General features: G+C 50.3%; 8 protein-coding genes across 8 annotated transcripts; 1 reads left to right on the top strand and 7 right to left on the bottom strand.

Moving 5' to 3' along the window:
- Positions 1–2,053: 2,053 nt before the first annotated feature.
- BO80DRAFT_491648 (DUF3140 domain-containing protein) lies at positions 2,054–2,792 on the bottom strand. Its single transcript, XM_025723714.1, has 3 exons — positions 2,695–2,792; positions 2,522–2,638; positions 2,054–2,425 (listed from the first exon to the last, which is right to left on the bottom strand). Exons 1-3 carry the CDS (start codon positions 2,721–2,723, stop codon positions 2,224–2,226), a joined length of 348 nt encoding a protein of 115 aa, XP_025578248.1. The 5' UTR covers positions 2,724–2,792; the 3' UTR covers positions 2,054–2,223.
- A 200-nt stretch (positions 2,793–2,992) lies between these two features.
- BO80DRAFT_274110 (uncharacterized protein) lies at positions 2,993–4,551 on the bottom strand. Its single transcript, XM_025714859.1, has 4 exons — positions 4,528–4,551; positions 4,051–4,454; positions 3,753–3,989; positions 2,993–3,704 (listed from the first exon to the last, which is right to left on the bottom strand). The coding sequence occupies exons 2-4, from the start codon at positions 4,209–4,211 to the stop codon at positions 3,113–3,115; spliced, it is 990 nt and encodes a 329-aa protein (XP_025578247.1). The 5' UTR covers positions 4,212–4,454; positions 4,528–4,551; the 3' UTR covers positions 2,993–3,112.
- Positions 4,552–5,199: 648 nt separating this feature from the next.
- BO80DRAFT_422824 (NAD(P)-binding protein) lies at positions 5,200–6,312 on the bottom strand. Its single transcript, XM_025718906.1, has 5 exons — positions 6,213–6,312; positions 6,107–6,165; positions 5,683–6,057; positions 5,436–5,631; positions 5,200–5,375 (listed from the first exon to the last, which is right to left on the bottom strand). Exons 1-5 carry the CDS (start codon positions 6,286–6,288, stop codon positions 5,314–5,316), a joined length of 768 nt encoding a protein of 255 aa, XP_025578246.1. The 5' UTR covers positions 6,289–6,312; the 3' UTR covers positions 5,200–5,313.
- Positions 6,313–6,382: 70 nt separating this feature from the next.
- On the bottom strand, positions 6,383–8,398 carry BO80DRAFT_274101 (Zn(II)2Cys6 transcription factor). Its single transcript, XM_025714858.1, has 3 exons — positions 8,319–8,398; positions 7,922–8,259; positions 6,383–7,866 (listed from the first exon to the last, which is right to left on the bottom strand). The coding sequence occupies exons 1-3, from the start codon at positions 8,376–8,378 to the stop codon at positions 6,477–6,479; spliced, it is 1,788 nt and encodes a 595-aa protein (XP_025578245.1). The 5' UTR covers positions 8,379–8,398; the 3' UTR covers positions 6,383–6,476.
- Positions 8,399–12,248: 3,850 nt separating this feature from the next.
- Positions 12,249–14,107, top strand: BO80DRAFT_491644 (extracellular dihydrogeodin oxidase/laccase; the record flags this gene model as incomplete). The annotated part of the gene is made up of 2 exons (XM_025723713.1): positions 12,249–13,678; positions 13,740–14,107. Exons 1-2 carry the CDS (start codon positions 12,265–12,267, stop codon positions 14,105–14,107), a joined length of 1,782 nt encoding a protein of 593 aa, XP_025578244.1. The 5' UTR covers positions 12,249–12,264.
- A 783-nt stretch (positions 14,108–14,890) lies between these two features.
- On the bottom strand, positions 14,891–19,182 carry BO80DRAFT_422823 (RNA dependent RNA polymerase). Its single transcript, XM_025718905.1, has 5 exons — positions 19,122–19,182; positions 17,535–19,065; positions 16,108–17,477; positions 15,738–16,055; positions 14,891–15,685 (listed from the first exon to the last, which is right to left on the bottom strand). The coding sequence occupies exons 2-5, from the start codon at positions 19,062–19,064 to the stop codon at positions 15,265–15,267; spliced, it is 3,639 nt and encodes a 1,212-aa protein (XP_025578243.1). The 5' UTR covers position 19,065; positions 19,122–19,182; the 3' UTR covers positions 14,891–15,264.
- A 1,199-nt stretch (positions 19,183–20,381) lies between these two features.
- On the bottom strand, positions 20,382–21,350 carry BO80DRAFT_432617 (uncharacterized protein; the record flags this gene model as incomplete). The annotated part of the gene is made up of 1 exon (XM_025720792.1): positions 20,382–21,350. One exon carries the CDS (start codon positions 21,348–21,350, stop codon positions 20,382–20,384), a length of 969 nt encoding a protein of 322 aa, XP_025578242.1.
- Positions 21,351–22,316: 966 nt separating this feature from the next.
- On the bottom strand, positions 22,317–23,321 carry BO80DRAFT_348997 (sulfotransferase family protein; the record flags this gene model as incomplete). The annotated part of the gene is made up of 2 exons (XM_025715481.1): positions 22,317–22,577; positions 22,647–23,321. The coding sequence occupies 2 exons, from the start codon at positions 23,319–23,321 to the stop codon at positions 22,317–22,319; spliced, it is 936 nt and encodes a 311-aa protein (XP_025578241.1).
- Positions 23,322–24,267: the final 946 nt, after the last annotated feature.

Raw genomic sequence — 24,267 nt, 5'->3', positions numbered from 1 at the left:
CACTTCCATCTTCATTCTCTACTCACTTTCTGCACTTCGATTCTCTCCTCGGTATACAACTGCTATGGACGGCAGTTGAGCACGCCCTCTGGTTACTCGGTTGAACAATTAGCAGCTCGTATGAATTGAATACACGCCCCCATACATACACACATACTTCGGTATGTATGCAAGTGTTGATCGGACCCCGACGTGGCTTTGCTAACATGCCGTGTTCGTTGTTAGACTGCATACTCGTGCTCCTCGACAGGCATAGGCGATGCCAGCCCTCCTTCCACCCAGTGACGGTATCGCAAGATCTGTCCCGCCAACAACAGTACAAATTGCACCAACGACGTGATACGGCACTGCAAAGTGTCTTACACTGGCTCCACTGTGTGCTTGAGCCTTTACCGGGGTGCCCGTGAGGCTGATGCTGTAAAGCGTCTTGGCATCTTGTTTGGCATGTACAAAGTGTCCGCTATGCCATCCCTCGGTCTACAAAACCCACTGTCGGTACACATCTGTGTTGCCGCTCCGCACACCTGGCCACATGCTGCGCTGAAAAGTGCTTTGTACATGTGTCGCGCCGAAAGGTGCTTGCCAGGTAAACGCCCCAGCTGCCTCAGCTTTGGGAAGCGTCAAAAGTCTCACCGAAAGGTGGGCACCTGGTTGTGCGGGCCAGGTCTCCAGCGACGAGCTCGCACCTCATCGTGGTGCTGGAGTCTAGTAGCCTTTATGGCGAAGCCAAGACGAGCTCAACTCTTTAGGCGCTGAAAGGTGCCTTGAGAGTGTTTGGTCTGGGTGCTGAAAAGTGCCATGGACAGACTGGGTTTCCGGTGCTGCCGATCTGGTTGTTGTTGTTGCTATCTTGGCTGCTGTACCGATCTGGCTATGTACTGTTTCTTTCTTCCGGCTGTGTGCTGCACTGGTTGCGAGCCACACTGTTGTTAGTGTGCTGTTTTGTTTCTGGTCCTGTTGGTGTTGCTGTGTGCAAACTGTGTGTGTGCCTATTGTCGGTATGTCTATTGTCTGTGTTACTGTTCTGGCTTTTCCACCTGCTGGCTGTGTTTGTTCCTTTGACTGGGTGCCATTGTTCTGTGTGTTGTTCTTGCTGTGTTTTGATCTGGCTGTGCATCTTTCTGGCTGTGTGTCGTTGGGCTGTTGTGCCATTCTGGCTGCTGTATCGCTCTGACTGTGTGTCGTCCCAGATACACGTCTTTCTGACTACACGCCACCTTGACTAAACGCTCTTTGATACACGCCCTTCGGGACACGGCATTAATAACGTCCCTCCTGATATACACCGTCCTGATACACGCCCACCGAGAGACGCCCACCGAGAGACGCCGACCGAGAGACGCCGACCGAGAGACGCCGACCGAGAGACGCCCTTCGAACCGACGCCCGCCGAATCGAGTGACGCCCGCCGAATCGAGTGACGCCCGCCGAATCGAGTGACGCCCACCGAATCGAGTGACGCCCACCGAATCGAGACACGACTTCGAGACACGACTTCGAGACACGACTTCGAGACACGCCTTCGAGACACACCCTTTGAGACTCGCCATTCGAATATACACCTTCTAGCCACTCGGCCCCCTGGTTGTGTGCCTCTGGCTGTTTCGGCTGCATGCGCCGGCGCTGAACAAGTGCTGAGTTGCAGTTCCCGCACCCCCGACCACATGCTTTGTGCAAGTGCGGCGCCGAAAGGTGCTTGTCGGGGAACGCTGAAAAGCGTCAAAGTCTCACCGAAAGGTGGGCGCCTGGTGTGCGGGCAGGCCCTCCAACGACGAGCTCGCACCTCAACGTGGTGTTGGAGTCTAGTAGCCATTATGGTGAAGCTAAGACGAGCTCAACTAGATAGCAATGAATTCTGTTCTCCTATCTGGTTATGCGACGTAAATTAGTAGATATGCCCATGCATAGATCTGTAGCAACCCCGCCAAATCAAGCAATATAGCAAGCCAGCCAGCTCATGAGACTCCGTCACTAAAGAGATGCGTCTCGGGCCTGAAGCCCGAGAATCAGGATTTCGAGGATTTCTCTCATAAGATGATATTCCACACACACTCTCCAGACCAACATCATTCCAGCTAGTAATTAACTATACGATTATACCCAGACCACATCTCATCCACCAGAACCAATCACCAAGTCCCATTCCTATACACCTATACACCCCCAACAGTCCTTCCAATCACCCCTCCCTCTCTTTTATTCATCTCATTCAAAGAAGCAAAATTACTCCTTCAACGCATCATGCCCCCAATTCTTCAACGACCGATAACTCTTACTATCCGTATCCTGCTTCGCCGTCCCTTCCTGCGCTAGATGGCGCTTACAGTACGCCACGACCCGACGCATATGATCGACGTCTTGGTCTGTGTAGCTGGATGGGTCTTTGGAGGGGTTGTGTTCGAGAATGGAGACGATTTTGCGACCACTATCGGAGTGTGTATGCGGTCAGCTTGATTGGGGGTTTGTTGGGTTGGGAAAGGGAGGAGGAGGGAAGGAAGGAAGGGAAGGGAGAGGGTAATGCCTTTCATGGCCAATTGTTTCTCCGGATTCGTTGCTCCAGCCGGAGGATTGCGATTGGGTGTCTTTTAGCCATTCGCGGAGTTCGTTGGGGGTCATGTTGACGAGGGTGTTGAATTCGCTGGATGAGGTATCAGTCGTTGATTGCATGTAAAAGAGGAGAATGGGGAATAGTACCCGATGACGGTGTCTTTGTCTTTGACCATTTTTGCGGGTGGTTTGGGTACAATGTGGTTGATTGAGGGGTTTGGTGAGCAGTAATTGAGTAGGTTGGGTTGATGAGAGAGTTGATGAATGAGAGAAGTATTCTTAAGCTGTCTTTGTACTCGATGAGGTCGATTTGATTCTGACGTCATGGTTCCGGAAACAGAGACGTCGTCATTGCTTGGGGTTGAAATTCGAGGTTGTACTAAGCTGTGATGTTGTTTGGTTAAGGTTCGGGAAGGTTATCTGGTTTCCGGTGGAGGGTCTTGGGTCTAGAATGGAAACGTTGGCTTGTATTGCACGATTATAACGGGAATGATCAAGGTCCACCAACTCCAGAGACTGCCACCCGGGAATATACAAAAAGACAGAAGATTCTAAACATCATCGTCTAAGCACCTTCACTCAGAGCATTCCCGCATTTCTGGATCTGCTTGTAGACAAGCTCCTTGGCGAGGTATTCCTCAGTCGCATCGACAATCGTGTCGATCTCATCCACACCATCGAGGTCAATATCTGCCAGTCCGTTGGGAACGTCAAACCGGAAAAGCCGATTCTCGTCGTCTAGTTCCGTATGCTCTCGGAGAAACTTGTTCATGTCCATCTCGGTGTCAATAGAATCAGCGCGCGATGTCTTCAGTAAGCCGAACATCGCTTTGCTGGATCTTTTGATCGAAGGTACACCGGTGCCGATTGAGACCATGCACCGGATCTGACTGTCCAATGAACCGGAAGGCCAAATGCCTCTCGCTTCTATCCACACTTCTCTCACTGGATTGTTGGCTTCCGTGCTGCTGTTGTAGAATCGCCGTCCGCTTGGCCCAATGGGGACGGGATCGAAGAGAGGAGCCGTGGAGAAACAGGCCCTGCCAGCCTGCCATACTTTGGCGGACTTGTAGAGCTCGTTAGAGCAGTATTTGCTCGGATAGCTGGTCAAGGGTGCTAGATTCCGCTTGGAACCGTCGTCGGTCACGCAGACGTATCTTCACACTTTATCAGGCATCAGTGATCAAGACTTTGGGAGGACTCACACTCTGCATGATGATGCTGGTTCTCTCAGAAGTATGTCATCTTCGTAACCAAGCTCATGAAGAATTGCCTTCACAGCAGTTTCAATTCTGCGACCGTCATATTTCGATTGGCGGCGCAAGTTGCCGCCTACTGGAAGAAGTCTCTTCCGAGAAAAGACATGGTTCGAGAGCCTCTTGTATGCGTTGATGCACTGGTCAATGTCCATTTCGAGGCGACCGAGCATGATTGCGATCAATCTATTGTCAAAGCATTTAGAAGGATTCCTTGTGGGAAATATCTCTGTCTCAGGAAACGTACCCGCCTGACCCAGATCCTCCTATCAAGTCGAAATACTCGCATGGCTTTGGTGTGTTTTCAGGGTCGATGGATTCCATTATGTGCTTCAGAATGTAGAGGGAAGATAGCCCGCGCACGCCCCCGCCATCGAGGCTGAGGAGACTGATGTTTCTGGCTATCATCGCAATAACGGTAAACTCCAAATTTCCGAGTGTTTTGCTCAGCCACCATGAGGCGGATTCAAATAGCTATATATCGGCTTCGACACCGAACGTTGGTTAACCACCCCACGCCAGAGCCCATGACGCAAGCCTTCTACGGCTGATCGGGCTCAAGCATTATCGAGGCTGGTATCAATGCAGCCAGTGATAAGCCCTTCGATTCATTCCGGCCCGACGTATTGATCGGCACTGTCAATGCGGATTCTAAGGAACAGCAAATGATATCAACGCCCCGCATCTTGGGCACATCGTAGGGAGCAGCTTAGATCGCACTCACCGTCTTTTACAAACCCCATTTGACGGAGCTCGTTTTATCTTGATGAGGGGGATTTCAGACTGGAATTTAACTTTGAGGATCCGATGTTCATAGGCGGGATGGCAGCCACGTAGGCAGAGCTTAGCGCCGTGATCCTTGGGTGAAGCGGCCAGCGGCCCATGCTCATTGGGACTTCGGGTAATATTATTGTGGTGCCTAAAACCGATCTTTCTGTCAAGTAGGCATCTGCATTAGTTTCATCTGGCAGATATAGACCTTGCATTATCTTCTGTCGCAGATAGATTGAACTAGAATGAGCGCATGGCAAGTTGGAGGGGCTGCAGGGGGAGTCGATCACAAGACAAACAACCAGCCTCCAGCCTTGCCGAAATGGTTTAGCGCCGACCCATCACTATGGAGCAAAACACCGAACCTCCACATGGCGCTGGTCGCTCTCGAAGGATTGACGGAGAATCAGTCTCAGTCTCTCAGTACATGGATATTCTGGGAAGGGCTTCTGTGTGTCATTTATAACGCGTCTTGAAGTGAGCTTGGACTAATGGTGGCGCATCAACAAGAAACCGTCTTCAGACACAGTCACGCCCGCGTCCTATTGTCCCTCAAAAAAACTTCATTATATCTAGTGCTCTACGTGGCTTGGTTTATATGCCTACAAACCTGGTTCTCAAGAAGATCTCGAATATTTAAACATATGTACATTCAGGAACTTCGGTGTACCTCAATTTGATCCAGCACATGGCAAAAGCTACGCTGAGAAATCAGACCTAAGGAAGCGTGTAGCCACCGTCAATCACGATATTCGCCCCGGTCATATAGCTTGATGCATCGGAGGCGCAAAATACATAAGCCTGGAGGACAGTGAGTTTCATGAGAGGGGCTGAAGAGTAAACATGGAAGCTAACTTACTCCTTTAAGCTCATAGGCATCCGCCATTCGCTGAGCCGGAATCATGCTGTTCCACTTCTCACGCCATTCTTGGGGATGGACATCAAGAATCTCGGTAGAGATAAAGCCAGGAGAAATGCAGTTGACACGGCAGAAATCGACCCATTCCACTGATAAGCATTTCGCCAGTTGTACCACCGCAGCTTTGGAGGCATTATACTGGTCCACACCATTAGCAGATATTTCAGTGCCGAGCATATACAAACCCACCGCAGCTTGCTTCTGAGGCACGTTCACCAACGTTGCACTGACAGAGGCTGTGAAGATGACATTGCCGTGTCCCTGTTCCTTGAAGAGTCGAGAAGCTGCTTGAGCGCTATAGAATGCGCCATCCAGATTGACCTTCATGATGTCGCGCCATTGCTCTGTGGTGTAGTCTTCGGCCGCGATATTCGAGGTGATCCCCGAGTTCACGACGATAATATCGAGCTTGCCAAAATCAGATGCAATCTGGTGAATGGCCCTCTCGATATCCTCCTGATTTCCGACGTCAGCTTTGTATGCAGCTGCTTTGACATAGTTAGTGGCCGCGATCTCTTCGGCGAGTGTTTCCGCATTTTTCGACGAGTTATAGATCAGAGCAACCTACGATGCTATTAGCATACAAAATGGCAGTCACGATGAATTTACTTACACTGGCACCAGCTTCCGCTAGAGCCCTCGAGACCTCTAACCCGATCCCACGAGCACCACCTGGTGGTCGTTAAGTAGCTGCTGATCCTCGGACGCAGGGGACATACCTGTAACGGCAGCGACCTTGCCGGTGAGGTCAAAGGCTTTGAGAACGTGTTTGTTTTCGGGCTTCGAAAGAACCATGGTGATAACTGTGGCGATAAAGAGATGTTGACGTTGTGCTCAAGGGATATAGTGGACTTGCAGCAGGTGAGCACTTGCCCCGCAGGCGACCCCGCACCGGAGCCCCTCCGAGACCCGCCTGTGATGATGACGTAGCGGTCATAGCTCGCCTTACCTAGAGCATCACTTTGCATTTCAGGTAGCGAACTCTACAACTCATAGAGAAAGCTATCATCTACAAAATTGGCCTGATGAATGAGGCTATGGACCGCAAGTTGGTTATGCCGCTCAACCGCGTTACCGGAAGCTCGGAGTGAATCGAGCGCCATTGCCGCTCCTAAATGCCCGTCGCCCGTCTCATAGGCTCCCATCAATAGGCTGAGATCTGAAATCATCCGTTGTGCATGAGCAGCCGATGCGAAATTTCGTTTGATAAAATCCAGGCACGATGCAGCGTTGGCGATCGCCGCTTCTGGTCTCAGTTGTGACCGTGATTCTGGCATGTGCGCGAGAAACAGCCTGAGTCGCGCTGCTTGATAAGCACACCTCGCGATATCGAATGAGAAAAGTACTCCAAGATCCATTTTTTGCACTATAGATATGGTTTCCGCAATCCAGCCACTGTGTTCTTGACAGATAGCGCGGGCTTGGCTAACGTAGGCACTTGATCTTAGTGGACGCAATACCACATCCGGAGCTGCGTTAGGATGACCAGGCAGGAAAAGGCGAAAAAGATCACAGTGGGCCTGGCGCCATGCTAGTTGGATTTCCAACGCTCGCACGAACCATCGAGACTCTGGCCGGATTGTTTCTGAAGGACCAACGGCAGATGCGATCTCTCCTTGCAGCTGCGACAAATTGACTCGAAACCCTTCCACTATATCCTGGAACTCCTTTAGGGGCTGCTCCACAAGGGCCAACTGCCTGGTGAAACGAATTATATCTCGGCGAAGTTTTGAAACACGCAGAATCAGCTCTAACATACCGCAAGAGCGTTTATTGTTGTCGCCTCGCATCGCGACCATATTGATATCCTCCGGAATCGGCGAACCGAACCTTTCTTCGCGACACGGAAATTGTTGATATATTTCTTCATAGTTGATTGTGCTGTATCCAGGCAGGCCCACGGAAAAATAGCCATCTAGAAGTGCCATCGTCCAGACAGCTCTCCGTCTAATTTCCTGCGTGACAAAGCTGAGTTGCGGACTTTCATGGTTCAGCTGTAGGGCAGCTACATGGCGACTTGCTATGGAAGCCATCATGAAGGCCCTCTCGAATCGACCCACTTCAGCATGGTACTGGATAATGAGGAATAGGGCTTGCAATCTGAAGATTGAAGGCTTTTCCAGCTCGTCCCAGATCCGCTTTTCTGATAACTCGACCAACAACCCGCTCTCGGAAGACTGCCAGGCCCGCTTACAGTGCAGTTTGACCATGGCACAGATGGATAGCACTAGGCTTGGCTCAAGCGTTCGATCTGCACACATCCGCCTGATGGAGGGCTCATGAAGAAAGCTGTATGATGGTAGAGGATACAGATGCAAGAAGTAGTCATCAAGCACACTGGCTAACTCGGCGCCATCTTGGACAGGGTATACTCTGACAGAAGTCAGTCTCTTGGTTGAATGAGTTCCAGGCTATTTGCCTGCCATACAATCCTTGTTGTAGCTCTGGCCTAGCGACGGTACGATCAGGATATGTGAGTTTGAATGCCTCAGGAGATTTCTGTGGTAAGTGGCGAGCTCGTCCAGAAGCCGGATATTGACATTCTCGATGTCGCCGTTGGCAGTTAGTGCACTGTGGCAGTTCGCCCGAGCAACGGCTTTTCTGAAGACGACAGTTAATATACGCCCGAGACCCCCGGCGTCTCTCAGGTAGGTCATCTTCATATGTCCTCGGGCGACTTGGAACCGCGACCTCTGTCTGAAAAGAGCATGGGTACTTTAACCGCTCGCAATGCCCACAAGTATGCCTTTTGCGGTCGCAGCGAACCTAAAGATGACTAAATAAATGACTAGGGAGCCTAGTAAGCAAAATGATATAAGACTTACCTTGCGTGACCGACACTGAGAGCATGGATCTGATGCTTTTTGACTCCTGCGATCGGCCATCTATGTACGGACGATGTAGGAACTCTCTGCACAATCGACCAAATTATGGCAAACTAAGGAAGCGTAACCTTGAAGATATCAGTAATGTACGGAGTACTCTGGTCTACAATTGCTTCGGCTGGTATATTGACGTGGATTACATTGCGCCTTAGCGCCGTCTGATGGCGTCAGTCCGAGACACGCGGCTTAGCCTTAGCTGCAGCAACACTAACTCCGATAGTTGTTCCAACCAATTCCGTAGCAAACAAACAAGGCACATACACATTGCAAAGTAGCTATCTCAAATGACATTCACGATACATATTTTTTTAGTATTATTATTCTCCTTATCAGTAGGATAGCTCATCTAATCCTCTGCACATGAATCCGATATAAGCTGCGGCTTGAAATCTAAACAAAACAAGGAGAACGAAGTAGTCAAAATATTACTTGGACAAGATCCAGTATGTTATTGATGATGAGGGTCAGACTAATTGTCCTAGCTCTAGATTCCAATAATGCGCGCATCCACAGAACTATGATATCCTCACTATCATTATCTCATTGATGAGAACCACTTATCGGGTCAACATAGCTGACTGGCAATGTCACAGGTGTCCTGGGATACTGAGCGCCTTAGACTGCTTCAGACTCGCTCACTGTGCTCCGCGCCAGCCAACTGTGGAATTTGTAAACAGGATGGCGCGAGTTATCGAAGCACCGGGGACCTGCGCAACGCAAGGCCAAGCAGATCATATACCTAAAAGGTCAAGTATGGCCAGTATGTGAGTAATATAATGAACCAACAAGTGGATCTTGCAGGTGAGGCTGCCGTGGTCATGTAGAGAACAGCCATTGGCACCTTCAGACACAAACGTAATATTCCAACATAAAATCGTCGAGAAGGCACTATCACTCACTGCATCAATGGCCTGCTGTCAGGAGGACTCGCTTATTCGCATAGTTAGATAAGGTTAATAAGAGAACAGGAATCAGAAAACAGCGCGCAAGGGCGTCGAAGGTCATGAGAACATCAGAGTTGAGAGTGCAGTGCCTGTAAGCGATCTAGTTACAGCATGGCGACTCTGTTTCGATGTCGAATGATGCCTGGCTAGGAAAGGCAGGTGGATGCTGGCCGGCGGCCGAAATGGCGGCTTCCGGAGTACTACAACATTCCTGCAGAGCTTGGGTCACGCAACCGCGTCAACCACGTCGAACTTTTCGCTTCTGCCTTCATTCTTCCAGGATATGAGCTCGATGTTCTTTGTTCTTCGTCAACACTTGCATCCGCGTGATGCTTCGTCCAGTGGAATGTCGAAGGCAGACAGCCAACCTTTTCAGCGGAGTACAAGTTGCTCCTTGGCCGAATATTGCCGAGTTTGTCGCGACGAAGCATGTCACTAGACCAAAGTCAAAGCAGATATCGGAAAATATCTGTGCTATCTCTTGGGAGAGGTAATTATAGATCGGTTCCAAGGTGGCTTCACCGAGCGGAGATAGGAGAAAAGGCGCCTGTGACTCCTATCTCAACCTGAATGTCCAGGGTCACCCCTGGTATCTGGTCCCTCGTGCCTTCACGATGAAGGTACTCGCCGATGTTTCACATTGTATCTCACAGCCTACTGCACGCACGTGGGCAGTCCTTCCTGGGCACAGGCCGACTAGACTGATCGGCAGTATTTCGCGAGATGACACGCGGGCGGAGGGAGAGCTGGCCTGAAAGCTGTGACGTCAACCAAGACCGACAAGCCGACCTGGTTAGGAAGCTATAGGCAAGGCACGCATTACAGGTAACACATTCTCTGCAATTGCTAAGACAAGCACGTGGTTCCGTGGTGGACAGCATCAGGCAGGCTGATTTGGAACTCACAGCTAAGCGAAGTGTTGGACTCGGCTCACGGACTGCAAGCATGTCACGCTTGATGCGATTCATGGGATGATTGGGCCGCTGATAATACGATAGCTAAGCCTAGCCACATAACCTGCTCCTGCCTATTCGTTCCCACGGCGCTGGAACATCTGACATTGTGGCTTGTCTGTGGCAGTTGTTTCACCAACTCCGTCACTTCGGCGATAATGGTCTTACATTCTCAGGGGTGAAGTCACCTTTGTTTGTCTCCCCTGGCTGGGCCGTGCGATCGCGTGCTCACTCAGTCTGGGCTCTCTGGGCTGAGGTATACTGTGATAGTTCCAAGTGATGTCAGAGTCAGATGCCGCTCATTGACCTCCCCCGACCGCTCCTACACAAGAAATAACGCCAGATATTATCGAGCCTCTATTGAATCTGAGGAGCCTCCAGAAGCTCAACCGAGACAGCTAACGTCATCGTGGACAGCTCAAGGAGGAATAATGGCGACGGACGGCCTAAAGGTGACTCACAATCCACCTTGTTTGATAAGGTGCCTTGTATAGATCGCATGACCACGCTATTTTCTGACCGTGGGTATGGTCATGGCGGAGAGTGGGATTGTGTTGGGAGTAGTGAACTGGGCGGTTGCTAGCAAGGCTTGGAAGGGCATCCACAGGAAGACGAGAGGGGCCGAGCTGTCGTTGCTTTTTCCATCCACGCCTCTTATGGGGGCTGCAGCCTGACCGATGTCGGGTGGATGGCTCCCGCTTGCGGTTGGCCCGTCACCGCTGGCTTGGCCCGGACCGTGTTAGAATAGCCGAGCTGCAGTCTGTCCACAGATTCCGTCTGGTATGGCCCCTCAACCAGTACATCGCTGGGCGATGCGCTTGGGAGCCTTGGCCCGGATGGGTGGCCTGAGTCCGAGGACTAAGCGAATCAGTCGAGTCATTCCCGCATTTCTTTCAAAGGATCCGCGTGGAAGGCGCCTACCCCAGCGACAATCCCACTATTATTATCATCAGCCTTACCTTGATTAAAACAAGACAACTGATGGATCGGGAAGTGAGCTACAAGGTTTCTAGGAACGAACTGATACGTCGAGCGTGCTGTGGGTGTGCCTGAGTGGAGCCTATACGATCTGAATAGCGGTCAGCTAGCCCTCAACAACACGACCGATACCTGAATCAGGCATTCTATGCGTTAGTAGAATCCGGGGCGGGGAGTGGCCAGGTTTCGCAGGTGGTAAGCTAAATCGGTCGACCGTGGCCTACGGCATGAGCGCCACATCTGCCGAGATGAAGTGTTCGGGATCCGAGCCATGACAGGTACTATAGAATCCGCTACTATGGTCATGGGTCTGTATCTAGACCCAACCATTCCCCGGATTAGTGGGGATGGCTTCAAGTACAGGGTTCGAACAGTCAGTTGATCACAGACGAGTCCAGAGTGGCTGGCAGCTGAGGTTCCTTGAACTTGATATCCCTGGTCGCTTCTGAACGCTACCACGCAGATAGTCAGGCATTGCCGGCCATCTACCTAGGTCAATTTCATGTGTGATGTGTTCAACACGAAATCCAGCAAATCGTGTCCTCTGGGTTGTTGCGGCTCCGCCGCCAGGCCCCTCACATGTTTCATTCCACACACATGGCAAAGCTACGCTGTCAAGCTACTGGCTGTGACTACATTGCACCGCTCATTTGATGCCCCGATCCACTCAGCTGGGCGAGGGCTCGTACAGCTGGAGGATTATCTGCATTGGGCTGTGCATCAGACCCCACATCCGGTGAACTCGGAGCCAGGGTGAGTCCCGGAGACGCAGGACATTTTCGGATATTCGTGGAGGCAATATCCCGGCCAAGCAGAGCCAAGTGACTCCTCTAGTGGATGTGTGAGGAAAGCCAAAAAAACAAAGAGGAAATATGGCCAAGCCCGGCTGGAGAAGTATATATAGACAGGTCATCATGGACGAAGGGTACGACAAGAAGATCGCGATCCACGTAGATCGTTATCGTCAATTAATTTATTTAATCTCCGCTACTGGACACTAGTGGCCCCATCATGGAAATCGTTCTTTTGCTTCTCGGGCTTTTGGCCCCACTGCTCTTATGCAGTCCAATCAAACATGCCGACCCTGGCCCTCGACAAGTTGGCCCAATTCCTCGGGGTATCCAAGGCAATACATCCTCGCTGCCAGCCGATATCCCATGGCACGGTTATGATCTTAACACAAATTACTATAAAACTACTCCGGAAACCAACGTTGTCCGCGAATACTGGTTTGATATCGTCAACACAACCGCCGCCCTCGACGGAGTCGAAAGATCAGTGCTCCTGGTTAACGGGCAGTTCCCCGGGCCTACCATCGAGGCCAACTGGGGGGACATCGTCAAGGTCCATGTCACGAATCGCATGCAAGACAATGGCACCGCCATCCATTTTCACGGTATTAGACAGTTGTACAACAACCAGATGGACGGTGTCGCGGCGCTGACCCAGTGCCCCGTTCCGCCTAACTCCAGCTATACCTATGTCTGGAGAGCAGAGGCATACGGTTCGAGCTGGTACCATTCGCACTTTTCTCTCCAAGCATGGGAGGGAGTCTTCGGAGGCATCGTGATTCATGGTCCCGCAGCGGCAGAATATGACCACGATTTGGGGGTACTTTTCCTTAATGACTGGTCACATCAGACCGTCGACGAGATGTATCAATCTGTGCTCGAGAGCCCGAACCCTCCTCACTTCCAGACCGGACTTATCAACGGGAGCAACATTTGGACCAACATGGATAATCAGACGGTCGGTCGTCGATTCCAGACAGAATTTGTTCCAGGTCAAAGATATCGGATTCGGTTGGTCAATGCAGCCATGCACACCCATTTCAAGTTCTCCATCGACAATCACGACCTTACCGTCATCGCTAATGACTTTGTCCCCATTGTGCCGTTTACAACAAACAATGTCCCTATTGGTATGGGTGAGCGTTACGATATCGTCGTGACAGCGAACCAGAACCCTGACAACTACTGGATCAGGGCAATCCCGCAGTCGTTCTGTAGCGACAATAGTAACCCGGATAACATCCGAGGTATCCTGCACTACAAAGGAGCCGCGGATGACTCTGATCCAACGAGCAGCAAGTGGGATTACGGTGACGATATCCAATGCCTGGATTTTTCCCCGTCCGAACTTGTCCCATGGCTTGCTCTTGATGCAGATATTGGAGGTGCTCAGACGGTGGCATCGGATGTAGACTTCCTACCATTCGGTGATGTCCCGTTGTATCTGTGGACCCTAGGAGGAAATGCTCTCAACATCTCTTGGAACGACCCCACTCTGCAGCAGACCTTTGAAGACCCTGATAAAATGAACTGGACAGCCAACCAAGGAGTAATAGAGGCCGCAACAGCGTATCAATGGACCGTTCTAGTTATCCAAACGGACATTCCGGTTCCTCATCCCATACATCTGCATGGTATGTAGTCGCCCCCAGTTATAACTAGTGGAATGCCACTCAAACTAACAAATGACTGCAGGCCACGACTTCTACGTCCTTGCTCAAGGGTTCGGCAGATTCAGCCCTCAGAATGTCACACTCAAAACAACCAACCCACCCCGCCGTGACACTGCTCTCATGATCGCCAGTGAAGAAGATGACGGTGGATTCCTGGTCATCGCCTTCCCTGCTGATAACCCGGGTGTGTGGCTTATCCACTGTCACATTGGGTTTCACGCGACCGAAGGATTTGCGCAGCAAATTGTGGAGCGACAGAATGACTTCAACACCTTCTTCAATGCAGACCTGTTGGAGAATACCTGCGCAGCATGGGACGAGTATGCCAAGGTCAACCCGTACGGAAACCAGTATCGGGGTCTTCATGGACCATATGAGTCGGGAATATAAGTAAAACCCCCCTTATTCTCCCCTTCTCTCATTTTATATTTCGGATCTTTTGTTGCATATTGTGCATATGATTTTGTATAGCTGAGCCTTTTTGCTTCTCTTCACGCGTCTGGGTTAAATGTCTAATAATGGGATGACGGGATGATGGTCGTATATACAGCATAATAAGATAGCACATACAGAAATAAAGAGAGCGATATACTATTCTATCACCTTCTCGAGTACTTTCTACAAAACGCTTTCACCGCATAATACCAGACCCACCAGATCTCCCCATGACTCACTACCTTCTCCTCTCATTGACCCTGACAGGTCACAATGACACCAACCTCTCAGAAACCCAATAACCGCCCCCGCCTACTCCCCACCAACATAATCCTAGGTCCTGCCAGTGGTGGGTCCCTGGCGTACGATCATATCAGATTAGATGAATTCCGCGGCCCGGGGCCACAAATTTAAAATACAAAACACTCAAAGTGGGCTTGAACGCCGGGGATGGAGTTATAGAGAAGTGGTGTGGGCCTTGGTAGAAGAGCACGAATGTCTTCGACGCATTGTATTGAATGCTTTTGACAATGGGGTGTATAGAGGATTGGGGTTTCTTGTGTGCTTACTTTCTTACTTAGTAGGTTTGGGAGGGTTGAGGGGAGGAGTTTGCAGTGGGATTTAGGTCTTTGGGATGAACGGATATACTGTGACTGTAAGGTGGGTGAAGTTGTGGGTAATGCTACGGTGTGATGGAAGGTGAGAAATAGATTTGCAAGGTCAGGATTATTTTTGATGCTACGTACGTGTCGAAACAGGAAATGGGAAGCGAGAAGTAAGAGGGACATGAAACAGGGGGGATTCTCGGTTTAGGGGACAGAAATAGATGCAGTCAGGATGGTAGAGTTTAAATTATCTTGGCTGTGGTTAGGAGAAAATTTCATTTGTTACCGTTCCCCAGGTGCAGGGGAGATGATTCATAGTTTGAAACCGCATGTCACATTGATTCGGGGGCTGACTCGTATCTGCAAAGATTAACCCGCATGTCTTATGTTTTTGAATGGTACAGTAGTAGACAGGGAAAATAGCATATTAACGATGATGATACTCCGTTGTGATTCAGGGATAAGTTGTGTGGCCGATCGGCTCCGGCATCCTGGACAGCGGAAGATTTACTGGTATCCGGTAGGTTGCTTCTTCCCCTTCTCGAATTGATCCAGCTCGAAGAGCAAGGCGCAGGATGCGACGACTCGGAAACTCTTGAGCTCCCCGTACTCGTCTCTGCGACGGCGTGTGGAACCTCTTTCCGTTTCACCCCCAGCATGGACGCTGGCGAAGCAAAGCTCTAGAGGTTTGAGCGGATCCGAGGGGCTGGTTGTTGGCCCGGCTGTGCTGTTCCCTCGCATCTGACCCACAATCCAGGTCGAGATGCGATCGAATTCGTCGGCGAGTTTAGTGGACTGATCCCGCTGGCGACGAGTTTGTACTCCGCTCTTGTTCATGACGGATCCGATGAACACTTCGAGTTCGCTGATTGGGTTGATTGGGTGGTCGGAGTAATTGTTTCTTGCCGAGAACACGGCCTCTTCGTATCTGAATCCACCTGTCAGTCATCATCGGCAAGCTCGGGTCTCTGGTAACCTACACCAAGCGTATACGCCGAGCTTCATCCAGCCACCGTTCCCATGAGATAGGACCAATTTTATTGCATCGCTCATGGGTCGACCACAGGAATTCGTTCCAGAACTCGTCTTCGTTCGTCAAGACTTTGGAGTGAACATCGTCATACCAAATCTTCCGCTCATCTATGGCCCTGTAGAGCTTGCCCAGAATATTTTCGGACCGATAATACTTGCGGGGCGGCTCGGCATCGTCGTCCTCGTCGTACGCTGCTTGAATAACATACTGGTCAAGCACGATTTCCGATCGGCTGTGAATGTGGGCTAGAGGTCCTGGTGCCATGCTAGGTAAGTAGTTAGAGGCAATCGATCATGTGATGCTGGAAGACAACCTACAAGTCCGGTCGGAAATTATTCCCCCGTGGAATATCGCTGATGTGCACAGGGATACCGGTTTTGGAAAAATCCACCGCCGTGGAATGCAACTGCGCCAGTCTTCGGCAGTCGGGATGAGATGTACCCCCATCTTCCTGGTCAGCTAAGACCATATGTCTTGAGGCAATCATTCCAAGATGATCCGTCTTCATAAAGTCAATGAAAAATTGGGCCATATCTTCTCTCATGACTGGGCGGCCGATGTCAATTGGGCTGACACGAGGATAATCCGCAGGGGCAAATGTTCGGATTGGATAGGCATCGGTATCCCAAATAATGTTAAAGATATCGCCATCAAGATCACCCCCGCTAAGCTGGCTTGGTAAGTCACGATCTCCTTTGCTACTGAACACGATGCAGTTCGTAAGCTCTGTCAACGGGTGGCCAGCGGGGGGAATAGAATTGTATGCATATTGAATGTCTCCATCGTGGAGAGCGGGCGAGCGAGTTACAAGAAGTTTCCCAGCTTTAGGAGGGGCCGCGTGTCTTCCTTTCACTGGATCATAAGTTACGTATACCTGGCCAGCTTCGAGGAAGCCAGTCTCATCCATGATACCGAACAATGTGATGCCCTCATGGACGGGAATACGAGCCTTGTGTTTCAGTAGACGCAACTCTTTGAGAACCACAGCTTCGACGAGGGAACGAAGAAACGGTTCTTTCCTATAATCCAGGTCAAGTAGATGACACTGGCGATAGATCCTGAAGAGACCGATACTGTCACCGACCGCCTGTCGTTTGATAAAGACTTCGGTATTATGAGCGTTTGCGGTGACCTGGCGGAGATGGGCGAGTGCTGTGTTCTGCAAGTCGAAGAACCAATCATTAGATGTTCCCATGTCTTCCAGGATCTTTATCATCTGCCGGTTCAAGACAAGGCCCATCGGTTTGGCTGCCACATCACAGATCTCGAGATCTTTCATCTCGCCGTTGAATTTAATCATTGACGGCCGGATATTGACACGAGACCCCGAAAGCCGGCTATCAACAGCAAGCATCCCTTTCGCTCCTCCCAGTCGGATTTGAAAGCAGGTAGGAGATCCTTTTTTCTCCGGTATGTTATCCCAAATGGACTCCGCTGCATCCCAGGACAAAGTTCCTACACCATCACTGAACACTCGTGACCCATCCTTGGAGGTCACATCGGCTATCTCCGAAACCTCTATGTTATAATCGGACAAGGAGACGGCAAATGGCGTATCCGTGAATGCTTGTCCAATTCTGGCGGCACACCTAGCGGGTGATTGAATTTTGCCGAAGTCACCAAGCGCCTTTATGATACTGAAGTGCGTTTGGAAACGGCCAGCTTCATCAACAAAGGGGGAGCAGAACTATCGTAAGAAGACGTTAGTATACCTGGCAAGATACAGGGTTCTAGTTGTACCTGCCCAGACTGCATGAGATCTTAGCGACGAATGCGACCATCCCAAAAACGAGTAAGTTCGACCAGCAATCTGAATACCCCGGATGAGCACATGCTTGAATCGGGAAAGCACATCATCATAGCTATTACGCCCGTTGAAATGTAGGTCCTGACCATCCTCGTCACAGAACTGCACTCGAATGAAGTAGTCGTGGTGGTTGGGAAACCTGCGCAGAATGCGATTCCAAGGTTCCAATTCGGGTCCGTGGAGGGTGACTCTTGTTGGCGTAACCATGACTTTGTGAATCGGCGTCAAGTTCTGAGTTGGGCCTAGGACCTCGCCCGGATGTGCTATGTCCTGTAGGATTTCCCTGTCAATTTGCTCCAAAGTCCTCAAGATAGAGGCCGGTTTAAAATCGTCTGGATTGCCGTGGGGAGAGGGCCAGTCGATCATGTCAAACAATTTCTTCATTGCCAATACGGAAATAGGTCTCCTTTCTGCCGATAAGTCTTCCTTATATGCCCTGGCTAACTCTTTTGCTAGGCTCAAAACTGTGTGCGGTAGGAGATAGGCGTTGTACGCAAGGGCTTGCAGCTGAAACAAAATGCTGAATGGGAGGGAGTTCTGTGTGGTGTAGATAGATAACTCACTCATGAGGGCCTTCATCGAAACTTGAAAAGACCCTACGCGTGCCATCTGAAGAGAGATGATATCGTATCGCACTATCGGAATCTCCCACTTCTTCAGATTTTGGATGGCTGCCATGAGATCGACGGTAGGAACCCGAAACTGGTAGACAAGACACTGTCCAACAGCCTCTGCGTGGGACTCTCCCAGGGAGCACACACGCGAGCGCGAAGGTGTTGCCACATTCATTCCCCGAAAGCCAAACTGAACCATCTGTGTTATGATGGCGTCCAAGTCCCCCCTTTGATTAAAGAAGTATGGGACTGTGGATAAGGTGAGGGTTAGGCTTCCATCCCTGGACCATATCAACTCTATAACGGTATTAAGTGGTATGCGGATGTTGTAGTTACTGTTCAACTTGATGGTGATGGATCGCTTTCTGAACTTCATAATGCCAGTATCCGACCACTGGACTTCAGGGACGTATCCGAGTTCATCTCCTAGGAACTTATGATAGCCACAGCTGAAGCTAGATAAGCGGAAAGAGACATGCGTATCCTCCTCATACTTGTGAAGACTGTCTTTTGTTCGTTGGTCGGCAGTATGCTGAAGACTTTGTAGGGCGAATTTGTTTGGAGGTTTCTTGCTTCGCGCGCAGAAAACATCCGACCCCATGATTTGTAACTTGGATTTCAGACGTGGTTTCCCACGAGGGCTCGGTAGCCCTGGGGTCTCCTCTTGTCCATGGAATAGCAAGAACCTTTCTCCGTTTTCTCGATGACGGAATGTAAGAAATGCGATGTTCTTCTTCTTGGGTTTGTCGCAATAGAAATCGATGATTCCGAGTGGCTTTAGGAACGGCTCCAGCTGCTTTTTCAGCCCCTCATCCGTGAGCTGACTCGGGACATTGTGCATGAAGACTTCCATGCTGGTCAATATGCATCAGAAATCCATCATGCAAAGGAGTACAGGAGCTAAACATACAGAAGCAAGAAAGACAGGGCTAAGCGACTGCGCTGCGACGATGAAACTGAGATGATCCGAGAAATTGTGGAAGCGAGGTGGTGAGGCTGTGAAGAGGGGTAAAGAAAGTCAGGTGGACGACGAGGCCAGCGCGTCAAACAAACCACTCTCTGTTTGCATCCACAACTAGCAGGCTGAGCGTGGCCCCCTAACATCAATGCTCCAGCCATTTCTAACAGAGACTTTCAATGAATGCTCATTGTCATGTTCCCTTCAAGCGATCTTTTACTAAAAGTCTGGATCCTAGATATTAGACAATTCCTTTTCGTTACTCACTAGGAGGACTATAGTAATCTGTACAACAACATAGGTCTTCTTCTCGCGATGGCCAGGAGAAACCCAACGCAAGTATTCCGTAACCAATTTGCTAGATGAATGGCAAACTAATGACAATCCTACCTGATAATTAACCAACGCTCCAATTCCCCTCTACTAGGACCCACGAGTTACGGAAAGTCAATACATAATCACCCACGCTTCGCCCAGAATACCAAATTTGCATGGTATGTATACACCAAGTCTGCGGGAGGTTCGCAACCGAGTCTAGTCCACAGAATAACAATCTCCAAGGGTTGAGCTCGAGTTTAATGCTTTAATCTTCAGCATTCAGAGCCTAACCATCATATTTCGTTGTAGTCAAACGCGCTTCCATCCAGAAGACTTCTGGTAGGTCTCCGACCACCTTTTTAGCCTGTTGATATATCTCGGGATGATATTCGGGAAGAGAATGTATGATACGAGAACAGACACATAATGTTATGTTGAGACATGCCATATTTCTACCTTCTACACCCGGGGCTAAGAAGGGATATATTCCTTTTGGCCTACGTGGATCTTGACATGTTATCAAAAGTGTAGAGAAACTGCCCATATAAAATCCAAGACATCCGAGGGTAAACCTCCACATCCCACGAAAAGTAAACAAAGAAGAATCGAGAAATGTAACAGGGATATAGTGTGTCTTAAGCAAAGCTCTATGGAACCAGGTCAGGAAATTTCCAATCAGATAGCAAAATGAGAAGTAGTGTAAGGAATGACCTTACTTTAGGGTTGGTGAGATCCAGGGGTCCCACATTGTATCCGTTGACGGATACCTTGATGCCTTGCGCAATTGGTGGGAGGGTGAGGTATGCGCCGTCGATGTTGGAAGAAGGGGTCGGTGGCCAGGCGAATGAAGTGGAGTAGTAGCCTAGTCCGGAGGCGTTTTGGAGAGCAGGAATATCAAGCCAGGAGACCAAGGCGTCGAGGTGATGGGTTGGTTGTGTTGCGCTTGACTGCTTGGATGGCCGCGTTGGACATGTTTCTGGGAGCTTCCCAGTGTTCGGTGACGAGGGTCCAGTTTGTTAGGGTTGTTGTGGAGGTGGTGGCGTTGACGGCTAGGTTGTAGGTTGTTCCATTGGAGAGTTGGAAAATGCAGTTGTTGCAGACATCAGTGGATGTGTGAAGGAGAAGACCGTGGGCAGTGGTGTAGCTGTACCCCAGGACATTGGAGGGGAGACGCACTGCGTGAAGGGGTGGAGTAGCAACCTCAGACTTCAACTGGCTGCTGAAGGCAAGAGCGATTGTTTGGTTTGCAGCAAGGCGAAGGGGGATAATTGTTCTGTTGCCGATTGTTTGGTAGTGGAGTAATGGGGTGGTCTTTCCGGTCCAACTATCGAGAAGATAGGGGGCCTTGGTGGAGCTGACAGTGATATGGCCCTGGGAGGATGAATCCTTGGAGAAGATGTAAATGTAATCTGTGCTGTTATCGGTGCGGAGTACCGGATACCTTGTGCCGTTGGTTTGGACCGCAACGCGCGGAGTGAGGTTGAGCTGCTGGAGCTTTGAAGCAACCAGTCCATTGTCAGTCGTGTAGACATTTCGAGAGCCGTTGAGCGTCTCAAGAGCAGCGTATACAGCGGCCTTGTCAGTCGCTGCACCGTTGGGGTAATACCCTGGAAGACCGCCGCTCAAGATGACAGGGAGTCCAGCATTGGCATCGTCCTGGAGAGCCTTGACACCGGCCAAGGTGACATTCTGGTCACTTGTCACAACGATCGCTTTGTATGCTGGGGCTTCAGGAGCCAGGAGGCCGTCTGAAACATAAGCCTGAGAAAGGTTCAGGTTCATAGGGGATAGATAGGTGTAGGTATAACCTGCGCGAATGAGGTCATCGCTGGAATATAAGGTCCCGAGCTGGGGATCAGTCATAGACACCCCGTTGTAAAGAGCGACGTCCGTTCGCGGCTGACCAACGTGAAGAACATAGTCACCTTCATTATCGAGACTACTACAAACTTGTTACTAATCCAATCATAGCCTCAAATTCTTATTTTGCCCACTTCGATGATGAGATTGAGGTAAAATCCATATGATCAAGTGAAACACCAACAATACGATCCCCATTGACCGACCTGCTCTCCATTCAATCGGCCCTAGCATCTCAGAGCAGTTCCTGCAGCACGGCTTCACACTCCAATCCTTGACAAGGGACCACACGCAGGCTACGATCTACCAATCCCAGTTAGTTTTCACTGCGCATGGCATTCATACACAACAATTGCCATCATGAAGTACGGTAGTCTACATCGTTCTGTGAAATGGGCAATACGTTCCACGTCTACAATGGGTTTATCGGAGGCTCTCAATCAACTTTCAACCGAGCAACTGATCATACGGAGAAGGATTCAATATCTACTCAATTTGTGACTCCATTTGCTGTTCTGCTTTCCTCGTAGACAGTGTACCTTTCGATTTTTGATTACTCTACATATCCATTACCTGTTCTTTTGCCAATGAGTCACTCTTATACAACGTACAACGCACATTGTGTTTAGTCCTGAAAGACCCTGATTACACAAATACTCGTAGCGTAAGACCTCGCGTAGAGTACTAGAGAGGAATAGCTATTTACTACTCTCTATCAGGTTCGACTCATCGCTAGCTTAACCTTGCGCCCTTCTCTGCCACTTGATAGAAGAAATGAATGTGAAGTGATGACTTTTGATGAGTTGCCTTTTTTGAGATTGTGAATTATACAGATAGAGATGAGGGGTAAGGAAAAGAAGAAAAAAACAAAGCGCGTCAATCACCTCACCCTTGTGTACAGGACAGTCAGAGAGGGCTATTAGCTAGCGAATCTATCTATCTTTCTATAGTCAATACAGAAAAATGCTTTCAGTTCCTAAAATTCGTCAAAACAGCCCACCCGCTCCCAATCGCGCTGGAAACTCCCCCGATAGTCTTCCAGGGCACGCCCCGTTCCTTGACTGCGAAGCCAAGGACTATCCCTATGACCCCCACGGATGTGGCAGTGAGTGCGATATTGATCATTGCACCCCGCACACGCGGCCCTAATTTCTCTGCTATTTTGTTCTTGAACGCAGCCGGGTTGTTTCCTTTGGGAAATGGCTCATCCGGGACCTTCTCGCCCAGGAACTGTATCGGATATCAGCACACAGAGGACATCCTAGCAAAAGAGAAGAGAAGAAAAGTGTCAAGACATACCTCACACAACGGTCCCCATCCATCCTCCACAGACCACTCCAAAAGCCGGTCCTTGCTCACCATGCCCCGGACCATATTACAGTGATCCCGATACACCCACTTCCCATTCTTTTCGATTCCGCGTGAAGCAGTCTTCCCTTTCGGCGCCCGAAACAGCCCCACATAGGCATACGTGTAATACGCCTCCCATAACCAAAACATCTCTGCGTTAAATGTACTCACAAACCATGTTTTCCAACTGCCTTCGGTCTCTGCCACGAGAGTCTTCATCATACTTTGGTGCCAGGCATCGAGATCACTTCGTGTGTTCATAACCACCTTCGCGTCCGGGTACGCTTCGATCAATTCCGCCGCGAACATGGCGGGGACAGAGTCGAGGACCGCGTCGTGATCGCCTAGGAGAGCGTCAAATTCTGCCGCGGTGGCGTGAAAGTCCCCGTCCGGGGCGCCGTCGTATTTGCGCCGCGCTAGGGCGGCCCATTCTTGGATGTAGCCGGGGGAGTCGAAGACCAGGTCCCACCCGTGGTAGGGCTGGTAGCCGAGTTGCTCAAGCGCGGTACTGAGACTTTCGGTGGCCGAGCGGGGGAGACCCGTGCAGATGACTCGGAGGGGCTTGGTGCAGACTCGAGGGGGTGGCTTGGGGAAGCCGTAGAGGGTTGTTTTGATGAGATCCATCCCAAAATTGCTGTGGGAGTCTAACAATGAGGGTAAAGCGATGAATTGGGCGGGTGGGGTGGTGGTTTATATTTGACACGCAAGGGAGACCCCGGTCAGGTACTAACCGTCAAAAAGCTGGTAAATTGAGGTTTCAGTGCGGCGCAGTTCTCGGGCTTGGTTCATTAACATCCCAGCAGGGATACGCGACCCTACCAATCAGATATACCTGCTGGTGGAGCTCAGCTGAAGCTGGGGGCGGACAGCCTTGTTGGTGCCCTGATGGAGTTAGTGTGGCTGATATCCAGCCGTCGTTCGGGCCGGGGCAACGGCTAGGGATCGTCTAGTCCAGCAAATAGCGAGATTGTATCTCACCACCTGAGCTGTGACCCCACGCTTGTGCGCGAAGTGGGTCTTAACAGCTCATTAAAAAGGAGTCTCTTTGTTTCCTCAAGTTATCTTGCTAGTAACTTCTGTGTTGGTGTCACCAAGCACTTGCCGTGTACCCGCGTTGGTAGTGGGGGTGCGAGATCAAGCAATATGATCGGTTAAACTGACCGCTTGTCAACAAGCCAAGCAAGGATTAGCCCTTTATTTAGGCGTCAGTGCGTCTAAAAATACCCATCCTACGTGGGAAATCTCTTCCATGGGACGGGGAGGAGCCGCGGGATTATTTAAGGCACCTCCCGCGGAATCGGAATCTCCCGTTGGCCGATAAGGCACAGCGTTGTTGAGTTGCCATATACGGCAAGTGCAACCCTGTCATGGCAAGGGGAAAGTGGGCCGAGCACATGACGTGGGTCGCATGTGTTGCTGGATTCATTACGGATTACTCCGTAGAGGACAATGTGAACACCCCTGCTCAACACTGCTCTCGTTGGCAATGTAGCTGTATAGTTTCTTCCCCAGGTTATGCAATCTAGCTTTCGGTTGTCCGTATATATATGACCATTGGCATCTTTCGTGT

Source organism: Aspergillus ibericus (assembly GCF_003184845.1).
Source record: "Aspergillus ibericus CBS 121593 unplaced genomic scaffold BO80scaffold_8, whole genome shotgun sequence".
In the NCBI taxonomy this organism is placed as follows: Eukaryota; Fungi; Ascomycota; class Eurotiomycetes; order Eurotiales; family Aspergillaceae; genus Aspergillus; species Aspergillus ibericus.
This window is presented reverse-complemented; position numbering and strand designations above follow the sequence as displayed.